Source organism: Nannobrachium achirus, assembly GCF_963921795.1.
Source record: "Nannobrachium achirus genome assembly, chromosome: 16".
Taxonomy (NCBI): Eukaryota; Metazoa; Chordata; class Actinopteri; order Myctophiformes; family Myctophidae; genus Nannobrachium; species Nannobrachium achirus.
The window spans coordinates 40,872,760-40,885,080 of record NC_137823.1 but is presented as its reverse complement, the minus strand read 5'-3'; the positions used below and the strand labels follow the sequence as shown (position 1 = coordinate 40,885,080).

Sequence of the window (12,321 nt, the reverse complement as noted above, 5' to 3'; positions counted from 1 at the left end):
TGGATTGCATTGGAGTGGATGTAAATATCGGCGGCGCGACGCTCTCGCGGGCCGTGTAAACAGATGACGGCCGCAGCAAGAGCCGCTGATACAAACGACCTACGGCCTGGTCGCGACTTAGGCCACGACTTGGAGGTCGTAGGTCCCGGTTCTGGAGGTTTTGCGCGATCTCGGTCGTAATTCAGCGACCTGGGAAGTCCGCGATCGAAACTCTACGCTTGCTAAGGGAAGGGACGCGAGTTTAGAAACTCTACGCTTGCTAAGGGAAGGAGCGCCGCGATCGAAACTCTACGCTTGCTAAGGGAAGGGACGCGAGTTTAGAAACTCTACGCTTGCTAAGGGAAGGAGCGCTCGTTTTCAACAGCGTCGGCAGGTTAGCTACTCAGTGTCGGCAGGTTAGGGTTAGGGTTAGGGTTAGGGTTAGGGTTAGGGTTAGAGTTGGGGTTAGGGTTAAGGTTAGGGTTAGAGTTAGAGTTGGGGTTAGGGTTAAGGATAGGTTTTGGTGCACCTCGCGCGGTCCAAGTGACTACAATGGAGCGCTTCCTACCTCCGGTTCAGCCAATCACAAGCTTCAAAAGGTTGAATAGCGCTGCTGCTCTAGAATATTCTGCAAAAAGACGGCCCGGGGACGACCGAGGTGGCGCAACCACGGCCGGGGGTCGCGAAACTAGACCGGCCGCGACCTAACAAGTATGTACCGCGAACTACGACCTCCAGAACCGGGACCTACGACCTCCAGGTCGTGGCCTAGGTCGCGACCAGGCCGTAGGTCGTTCGTATCAGCGGCTGTCTCTCGACGGCCGGCGGCCCGGCTCGAAAAAAATAAAAATAAATGTATTTTTTAAAAAGCCGAACTAGTTCGGGATCGGCACCCTGATAAGGACAAATAAAGCCGAACTAGTTCGGGATTGGCACAGTAAGAGTTGTTAAGAGAGGGGATTGTTGTAAGACAGAGTAGACGCAGTACAGTAGATGTCACTGCACATATGGTGGAAACCATCAGGCTTTTACAGGAATTTGGCGAGGACAACATTTTAATATAGGATCATGTCTCCGTCCAATAAACGAATGTATCAGACAGCCACGCCGTACCCTAACTAGTTATTTACCTCCGCATTTGCATGAGTCCACTGACAGTGATGAAGTGGAGAGTTGCTGAAGGGACAGAAAAGGACAGAAAAGCAACAGAATAGAGTTCATAAATTCACACAAACAAACACACACACACACACACACACACACACACACACACACACACACACACACACACACACACACACACACACACACACACACACACACATCCTTCCCTGCCCATCGGCCTTGCGATCTTGTTGATGCCACTTAATTATTGGCTCAGCTGTGACTTTGCCGGGCTTGCCCCACTGGGGGAGCCAATATGGGAGATCCATTTGTTCTGCCTAGAAAAGCCATTTCAGAAAGCTGTTATTGGCCATGACAGACACCTCTATTACCCAGGACAGAACACAGCGCTTTTAATGGCCAGCCGGAGTGGAACTGTGGCGCGAGCGATTGAGCGTGAATGCATGTCCCCATCTCTCATTCAGAAGAGAATGTTTGTTTCCCCTTCACTTCATAGGGCTGTCGCCATACAGTATATTCGATCTAGTTCTTTAACCCCAGTGGTTCTCAAACATTGTTAGGTCAAGGACCCCTAAATTCCTATTTGGCTGCAGACCCCCATCTGAAAAGATGTTGTGCCAGGGACCCCTATAAGAGATTTGTCTTTTTTATTATTTTTATAGCTGATCTAGAAGCTCACAACGCATTGCATTGCGACATGTTGTGAGCTTGTAGATCTCCTATTTTCAAATAGGTAAAACATTGAATGGTTTGTTCTGTTCCACTTTTTGTTGGGGACCCCATGGAACCCACCCATGAGCCCCTGGGGTGTCCCTGGACCTCACTTTGAGAACCAGTGATTTATTGAACCTACTTTTACGGTCAAATTAAAGTCTGTATGTTCTACTGTAAGCAACAGAAACAAGGACCTGTAATAGAAATAAGAGACGCATACTACATACTAATGAATGATTCCTCATCAAAGAGAAAACCTCCCATCCGACCAGCATAGCAAAGGTAGCCGTGCACACTGTGTTCCGTGTACACAGCATGCACGCTGTGCTATAATTGGCCGGGGGTAGTAGAAGTAGTAATTGGCCAAGGCCCCCCAAGTAGCCATAGCCTCTGGCTGCAGCCGCCCTACAGTACCTCAAAATATACAATTTAAATAGTGAAAATAGACAATCTATGAGCCCAGCTAATTCATGGGTTGCATTTGTAGTCCTACACCAGCCATGTTGAGGACCAACACAGGTGATCTGATTGGCGTAGAACATTTAGCTCTGTGCCAATCAGACAAATAGAAACACCTGTGTTGGTCCTCAACATGGCCGTTTAGGACTACAAATGCAACCCATGAATACGACACATTGTGAGCTTGTAGATCTTATTAATTGAATTTTAATTTAAATAATAATTTTCCTCCCTTTCCAATTGCTCCACCCCCCACCACAACCCCTGGCCCTAAAGCCACGGTACTAGTTTATTCTCTATCATGTCGGTAACCAATGTATAATGACTTTGTTTTGTATTATAGAACGTCTGAGATTGTTTGGGTTCATTTAATGGTTAATGAAAGACCTTGATGTCTGCGCTGTTCATTTATTCTAATGTTTCCCACTTGGAGCAATCTATTATTGGGTAATGAAGTAGACTGGGGTTTGGTTCGAACATGATTCACTCACTGTTCTTCAGTGCAAAAGCCCACAGAGTCATGTGTGCCTCCTAATCAAATTCATTATTGATATTTTAGAAAGTAAAAAAACAAGAAGAAGAAGAAGAATGAACGAATCAATAAATGAAGAATGAAATGTGAGACGCGTGCCAAGGAATTGGAATCGATTTTCAGAACCTTTGAAGAGAATCTTTAAAATAATATAAGTTTCATAAATTTTTTAAAACCAAATGATGGTTTTACATTTAAAACCAAATTATGCACTTTACAATTTAGTTTTTAGTTCCATTGATATCGCATAATTTAGTTAATGTTCCTCTCCCTGATTTTATTGACTGTTTGTGAGGTGTGGAATTCTGAAGCTGTTCTCTGTTCTTTCCTTGATGAGGTCATTAGCTTCTATTTTCACACATTAACAAGACAATTCGTTTTTAGCTCTCTGTTTTGTTGATGTGTTGTCGTTTTGCTTTAGCCAAATAGCTCAAATAGCTGAATTCTGAGATTGTAGATTGCTATTTTTGAATTTCATATTTACCGTATATTTCGATCAATTTCATTTGAAACAAATTGCCCAAAATAGAGACGCCAGCGTTAATGTGGTTATCTAATTTCTTTGGTACAATAATACTCATGCAGTCACACATGCTCAGACAATAATCAAGGACCAGAACTATTGTTTTATAAGGTCATTTGTTTGTTATCGCTGGTGGGGATATGTGTTTCATCTCTGTCTCAGGCTGAATTAAATACATGAATTTCTATTGGGAAATGTAGACATCTGATATGTTTGACAATATCACAAGTAAAAATGTATAATTAACAATTATATTAACTCCTTTAAAGGGGAATTAAACTTTAAAACACTTCTCTGTCATTTTCACTGTCTACTCAAGGCTTTTGTGTCCACCGTGATAGTTTTAATAAGCTTGATTCAATATTTAGAATTGGTATTCATTTGATCACACACACAGCCCTCCTTTACAGTATTAAGTCCATTCATCTTCAAACTCCATAATGTAGACTAATTGGTAACATAATGTCCCTGCTTCTGGAGAAAATTGTCATTGTAATGGCAGACCTATAGGCCTACATTTTTGATTAGTTAGTCCAATATATTCATATTTTCTGTAATGTGAGGATACGCATGTAATCCATGAAGTCCATGCATAGAAAAAACTATCGCAAAACATGACACGCAAAGGTAGTCGGAATCGGGACTCGAACCGGCGACACACCGTCAGGACGGATTACCAGCCTAGGTGCCTGGTTTATTATACTAGAAGCTGGGCCGCCCTTCGGGCGACCTGGCCAACTCGGGAACGATGTAAATAGAGAATGAATGCCCCGCCCTTTAATGCAAACCCCATTATACCTGTTGTCATAGGACCCGTTTTGACCATCTGTTTTCCTGTGTCCATTTATGCCCATATATGGAGATATCTGTATCTGTCTGTCTGCCGGCGTCCATTTTATGTCCATATATGGAGATCACTGCAGATATAGTTCTGGGTCCATTTTATGCCCATATGCCCATATATGGAGATATCTGTCTATTTGCGTCCATTTTATGCCTGCCCCACCCTTTAATGCAAACCCCAATATACCTATTGTCATAGGACCCGTTTTGACCATCTGTTAGCCTTTGTCCCCACCCTTTAATGCAAACCCCAATATACCTGTTGTCATAGGACCCGTTTGGACCATCTGTTTGCCTTCTGTTAGCCTTTGTCCCCACCCTTTAATGCAAACCCCAATATACCTGTTGTCATAGGACCCGTTTTGACCATCTGTTTGCCATTGTCCCCTTATGCCCATATATGGAGATCTCTGCACACACAGTACCGGTTGCGGAAAACTCTGATGTCAGACATCAGCTCCGCATTCGGGGATTCATTTTATGCCCATACCCCTTATGCCCATATATGGAGATCTCTGCACACACAGTACTGGTTGCGGAAAACTCTGATGTCAGACATCAGTTCCCCATATATGGAGATATCTGTATCTGTCTGTCTGTCGGCGTCCATTTTATGTCCATATATGGAGATCACTGCAGATATAGTTCTGGGTCCATTTTATGCCCATATGCCCATATATGGAGATATCTGTCTATTTGCGTCCATTTTATGCCTGCCCCACCCTTTAATGCAAACCCCAATATACCTGTTGTCATAGGACCCGTTTTGACCATCTGTTAGCCTTTGTCCCCACCCTTTAATGCAAACCCCAATATACCTGTTGTCATAGGACCCGTTTGGACCATCTGTTTGCCTTCTGTTAGCCTTTGTCCCCACCCTTTAATGCAAACCCCAATATACCTGTTGTCATAGGACCCGTTTTGACCATCTGTTTGCCCCCTCGCTTCCCCCCCTTATGCCCATATATGGAGATCTCTGCACACACAGTACCGGTTGCGGAAAACTCTGATGTCAGACATCAGCTCCGCATTCGGGGATTCATTTTATGCCCATACCCCTTATGCCCATATATGGAGATCTCTGCACACACAGTACTGGTTGCGGAAAACTCTGATGTCAGACATCAGTTCCGCATACGGGCATTCATTTTATGCCCATATATGGAGAACGTGGGAAGAATGGTTTAGAGATACTCGGATTACATACATACATACACATTCACAGAGATTTTTTGTTGACTCATGTGGCGTACGTGATGTCAGAGCCTTTTATGAAGTGATGTCACAATGAGTCAGCGCTTCCTCCGGAACAGCCTGATGTCAACAATCAGCTCCGCAGAAGGAGATTCCGAACGTTTCGCGCCGGTTTCGGAAAACCGCGAGTCGGGTCGGGTCGAGGCCCGGCACTGCACTCCGCGCGGCGGCGGGGAACGCGCGTGCCGAATCTGAAGCCGGTGGGACGAACGGTTCTCGAGATACGCGGATTACAAACAAACAGACAGAGATTTGTCGCATTTATAGATAGATGTTTAACCAGGGAGAAATATGTAACAAAAATAGGCTAATGTGTTCACTTCCGGCAGAAAGCGTGAAAATTTGCACCTAGGGGTATTTTTGTGTGCCGAATTCAAAAATGTACGGATCCAAGCACTTTTCCCATGAGATCTGGTAGCTCTAATTCACTTACCATACTAGGGAAAAAAGACCCCCCAAAAAATCTTCTTTAAGTAGCATGTGAGGGGTCTATCTAGGGGGTTTTCATGATTCTGAATCCATTGCAAGCATTTGTTTTGCACGAAAAACATTCCTTGGGCTAAAAATGGACCCTACAAAACTGTGAAAAGTGATGACTCATCACTAAACCATAGTTTTGTGGGGTCCATTTCTAGCCCAAGAATGTTTTTTGTGCAAAACAAATGCTTGGAATGGATTCAGAATCATGAAAACCCCCTAGATAGACCCCTCACATGCTACTTAAAGGTCCATGAAACACAAAATCACTTTTTCTATAAATATATATTATATCAATGAGTCACTTGTGATAGGGAGCAGTGATATGGTTCAATTTGCCCATAGGCTTGGGGATTCAGAGCTTTCTGCTGTCTCTGTAGCTATTTCTGTGTACTTCCAGTTTCTAGGTCCAAAAGAAATCTTTCGCGCCACTCATTAAATATTAGCTATCAATGTTCTGTGGTGTAACGTGACGTAGGCATATCTAATTAATATTAACGTTTGTTTTACAGAGTCGTATCAAGGGGGGGCGTGGTTTCACTGTATGCTTGTTTGCCAGAGAGAAGAGCAGGCTCTCTCAACGGACAGTTACACTGTGTGGTGCCTGTGTTATTTTCTGTGTAGTGTAGCCTGTGTGTGTGTGTGTGTGTGTGTGTGTGTGTGTGTGTGTGTGTGTGTGTGTGTGTGTGTGTGTGTGTGTGTGTGTGTGTGTGTGTGTGTGTGTGTGTTTGCGTGCGTGTCGTGACAGTGCACGCACACACACAACATCCACACACGGAAACCAACGTGTTTACATGGTTGAGAAGCTATTGCTGCTACGGCTGTTAGCTAGGCTACATAGCTACATAGCTAATATACAAGCTCACAACGAGCTTGTAGATCTGCTAGTTTTCGTGTGTGGACGATGTGTGTGTGCGCGCACTGTCATGACACACACACGCACTCACGCACGCACACACACACAGTCACTCACACACACACACTACACAGCAAATAGCTATAGTGATAGCCTAGTAGCGTCCATTCTTCACTGGTTCCGTGGTCCATAGCTGGATAAAAGCTCAGACAGCTTGTTTGTAAAATACCTGCACATTTAAATTAGTTATGTAACCTGGAGTTGCCGAATCTTTATACTTTTTACACCTCCAATGGCTGGGTTTAAAAAATGTTTCCGAAATGGAACAGCAACTGCCCAGTGCCCACTGCTGACAGCTTCGCTCTGTCTCTCTCTGATTCTGATAGAAGACGCATTACTCCGCCCCTCGCCCCCACAACGGCAGATAACCACGCCTACATTTTAGAAATCTTTTCATATCTCAAGTCTGATAAAACAAATAAAGAGGCGGGGTTTCTGACCCCTTTAAAGAAGATTTTTGGGGGGTCTTTTTTCCCTGTATGGTAAGTGAATTAGAGAAAAGTGAATTTGAGAAAAGTGCTTGGATCCGTCAATTTTTTAATTCAGCGCACAAAAATACCCCTAGGTGCAAATGTTCACGCTTTCTGCCGGAAGTGAACACCCTTTTCACATATTTCTCCCACTACACAGACGTAAGGGTGTTCAATAGCGACCACATATTAGTGGCAGTAACTGTCGTGGTCTCTCCTCAGATCCCAGTGATGACGGGGGCCTTCATGGACTCGTCCCCCAACGATGACTACAGCACCGACCACTCCCTGTTCAACTCCTCGGCCAGCGTGCACGCCGCGTCCATGGCCGTCCATGGGCAGCTGGAGGAGCCCCAGCCCATGTCTCGAGACGCCATCTGGCTCTGGATCGCCATCACCGCCACCATCGGCAACATAGTGGTCGTGGGTGTGGTGTATGCGTTCACGTTCTGAGGGTCGGTCGGTCGTCGCCGCCATGGTTTGTGCGTTGACGTTCTGAGGGTGAACTGCTATGAGCAGGGGACCTAAAGGATACATTTCATATCCACCCCAGAAATAAAAAAGAAAAGAAAATCATATCCACCCCACTACCCAGATAATATACATTGTCAAAGACAAAAAATAAGGATATTTAATCTATTTAGGTTGTACTCACACGATAATGTTTCATTTGCAAAGTCTCTCTTTTATTTGTTATTTCTGTTAACTAAAATGTTGTTTCACAAATAGTTTTTCATTTATTTATGTATTTACTTATTTAGTTAGTTAATTGCATAAACCCTACTGTATATACTTAGTTGACTGGGGCCCCCCAGGGCTATAGGTCTGACAGTTGTATCCTCCACAGTAAATCTCTTCACCGAAAATAGCCTAGAGCATACAAGCTCACAGCGTGTTGCTTTGAGCTTGTATATCGGCTAATTTCACTGAATATTCGTCCCCAGACTAGGGATGCTAGGCTTCACTATTTTAACCGTGGAGGTGGACTATGAGTATGGGGACCTTGTGCAGGACACAGGTTTATTACTCTGCATTTATGTGTCTTGTGTTCCATCAACTCGGTGTATAAACCATAATGTACAGGGACGTTTTGACGGACACAAATCTCTTTGCAGTTGATGTTTTCAGAATCGGCTATTAACCGGAGCAAATTAAAGTGATTGAGAAGGGAAGTCTGTTACCGTGCTTAAATCATAGCGTACACCTTCACCTTCTGACAGACAACCGTAAGGACCTGGTTGTTATGCAGGACGCAAAGTATCTGATATTTGCATATTTAGCTGACATTGTTCCAAAAGAGTTGCAAATTAGTTGATAAGAGTTCTGTGGTCATGCTCAAGGACGCTTTGCTGAAAGACACGCTGGCAGGGACTGAATTTGTGATTAAGACTGAAGCACATCTACAGTAACAGGTGGCTGAGAGATGACAGCATGATGGAAACCCACCATGACATTTTTTGGCTAATCCACAAGCCACTGTTGGTGTCTCCGACATAATAAACAATTTCTGACAATGACTCATGGAAGATACAGTATGGAGTAAAATGCACAAATACGTGGTAATACAGTTGGAATATTGAAAATGTCCAATTCTACATACACATAGAGTATGTTTATCTGCTTCCAAATGTGGGGGGTTTCTTGAAGACCTACCAAAACTTTCCACACATCATTAAAGTGTGTAAATCCTTCTGTAACTCTAGCTGAATTTAGTTTATGTTATCCAATACACCATAATGAAAGAATTTATACCCACCAGCGCCAGGGCTTGAGGGTGCATGGCAATGTTGCTCGGTTGGTTTTTCTGTCTGTCCAACACTTTTGTCCCAAACACGATCGTTAAAACGACCGTCTGCATTGTCATGGAATTTGCTGCGCACTTTTATGTTCCCCCGGTGAACCCTACAGATGTTGGTGACCCCGTGGCACCATTAGGCCAATGTCCACTTGCACACACGATGTCTCAGAATCCAATGGGTGGATTGCCATGAACTTTGCTGAGTGCATTCACGCTGGAGGATGAACCCTATGATGGTGGAGAACCATTTGCGTGTACCTTTCCTCTTGTGCCACCTCAGGCCCAAATATCAACTTTGCACTTGAGATGTTTCATGATATAATGGTCAGATGGCCTCCCACCCTAGAGCCTGGCTCTGCCTTTTCGTTTTAAATTCACTTGATGATTTTTAATCATTGTACTTTATTTTAATTGAAAGTTTGGGCAATATATATGTGTTAACTATATAGTATACAATACACTGTACTGTATGTGTTAATTCTTCAGTACAATAGCCTACACATAATTCTAACACTAATAGGCTAAGTCATTTAAAACATTCCCTTTCTAGTCCCACTAAATATAGTATGAGTTATACTTGGTTGCTTGCCGTATCGCACACTGAGAATAGCAAATCTACAAGCTAAAAACAATAGTGTGTAAGGACCAGCACGGTCCGTAGGGGACACTAGTGGGGCTTTTACGCTTCATCATAACCCATTATGACTGATGTAAAAACCTGTGAGCCCTGTGTGCTCTGGAGCAATTCAAAGTTATATTGGCCTATTGAAAAATATAAACCTTGTACTACTGATAAAATGTTTTAAAATCATGCAACTACTCTTTTTCCCTATGTTTATCACTAAGTGAGCTTTGAGTGTCGAATAGACAATCTGTAGACTATATGCCTGTACAGTATTTACTGAACTAGTAGGCTATACAGTGCATGGAAGAAATGTGATTTCCTCTAAAAAACACTTCCTCTTGAGATCCCCGACCTCATTGAAGTTGGACGCAACAAGAAATAGATGGTGACTTTAGCCTCTTTTGGTTGTTTTCTAGTTTATATAGTTCTTTTTATCAATGTTAGCGTCTGTATACATGTGGAAATTCAATGGTGAATGTATTTTTTTATTTAACGATCCAATAATGAGACTACAGCATACCCTATGGCACTGCTGTGATTTACGCTGGCATAACTTCACAAACAATTGTTATAGAGAAAGCTAAATATTAGTATTTTTAAGTTGTACATGTTCTTTTGTAATGTAGGTTTTTGTAAATATTTGAGCAAAACACACCTGTAATAATATGGTATCTGATAGAAAAGTGAGGAATTATTCTGTCATAATTTTTTACAGTCGTTAACATTCAAATTGGGTGTCTCATATGAATCATAAACTTGGATTTATTTCATCTCTTGTCTGGCTCAGTGGTGGAAGAAGTGGCCTACTCAGAGTAAAATTAAAGATTTAAAATGTAAATGTTGCTTGTGTAAAAAATACAAAAGTACTGTATACTTACACTACCAAAGTAAAAGTATATCAACTCAAAAAAATGTTGATCTACCAGCTCACACGATGCCATGTGAGCTTGTTGATCAACTATCGAATAGACAAAGGATAAAATAAGGATTAATTGGCTAACGTATGTTTTTTATTAATAATCGAAATCTACAAAGTAAAATGGAAATAGTATAGTATAGTATACTTAAATGCAATTAGTTACTTTCCACCACTGTTTGCACTGGTTCCCAACCTGTGGGCCGTAGTCCACTGGTGGGCTGTGGCGATATTGCGAGTGGGCCCTCAACTAATTGGCAAAGCACAAAGATTTGATAATATAACAACAATAATCATGGTACTTTTTCTTTAAAACCATGATAAATGAGATTTCATTGTGATACATGGGAACTTTAGTATCCTATAGTTCCATTGATCCAAGCTAAGCCACAACACAAATAAACATGTTCTGAAAATGCATGCGGCCCACCCATCTGATCACTTAACAAGTAGTCAGATGGGTGCATGAGCCACGAACACTTTCATGATTTTCAAGTGGGCTCTGGTCCAGAAAAGGTCGAGAACCACTGACGTGTTTGCCAGGCTGTACTGTGCCACCCAAACTGCTCTGCAAGCTGAGGACCCTTAATGAGCTCTGGGCGAGATTTGCCTGTTGCCATAGTGATTCATCTCTGTGTTATGTGATGTCATTTGTTCTCTAAAGCTTCGCACCTGCTGCTCTCTATGGCACACCTGCACACAAAAACACTGTAGTGTTCATTTAACCCTGATGCGTGCTGAATGGAACCAATTGGGCCAATAAGGGTTTGAATTGACACTGAGGATTTCCACAGCTGTGTGTGGCTAATTCCACACAGCTGTGATAAGAATAAATCAGCTAATGACACATCATGCACAGCTGCCTCATACACAACAAGAATCTATGTTGGTTTATTTGGAGATTCTGGTCTGTAGATGAGTCTATTTTGGAGACAGCATTCAAAGCCTCTGAAATAATAAGTCTGGCTAGCGACCCCCATTCAAAATTTAAGTTACTTGTTTTGTTTCTACTTTGAGCATAATTGTCTATTTATTCCTATGTAAAATATTGGCAAATATATGGGCCAAACCGATATACTGAATATCAGTTTGGTCTGGCTCTACCCATATACTCTTCGGCATTCATATAGTCAACATGAGCCCATACAATGCAACTTCCAACTGGCAAGTTGAGAGAGCAGTTCTCTTTCCACCTTGTCAGTAAAGACAGGCTATTCAATGTCACTTCCCAATAGCTTCAGACAGGGAGCTAGGCCATTAGGTGTAATGTCAAGACTGAAGCTAATGAAATGTCACTAAATCCCTGATGCATCAGGAACTTCACTGAGAGACAACAGAAAGTTCCCATTCCAGGTCACAGTTATAGCATCCATAATAAAAGACGGTTTTGCTGAATGGGCACTAAATAAAGTGGCGGTTACATACGGATGCAGTCCTGATGCAACAACAAGGTCCTTTCGAGGGCGGTGGAAGGGAATCATTCTTCCGAACACCTTGACCTTGATTCCATGTTATCAGTTGGTGGTGCCATTACTGGACTTGATTAATTGGTCGTTAAGCTGGGGGATGGATAACTTTTGGAAACAGGGTTAATGATATACTGATTAGAATGCATATAAACCTTTCTAGCTTGTGGCACCGTATACAGTACAGAAATGCTAACAGAGTTCGATTTGTTTAAAGAAAAGAA

The 12,321-nt window shown here is 42.6% G+C and overlaps 1 protein-coding gene across 1 annotated transcript in view; it reads left to right on the top strand.

Moving 5' to 3' along the window:
- LOC308300618 (uncharacterized protein C14orf132) overlaps window positions 1-7,745 on the top strand; it is a gene marked incomplete at both ends in the record, with an annotated part of 54,772 nt that extends 47,027 nt beyond the window's left edge. Inside the window, one exon of the mRNA XM_080744491.1 lies at window positions 7,515-7,745. Coding sequence (XP_080600617.1) covers window positions 7,515-7,745 — 231 coding nt within the window. The remainder of the gene's footprint in view (window positions 1-7,514) is intronic.
- Window positions 7,746-12,321: the final 4,576 nt, after the last annotated feature.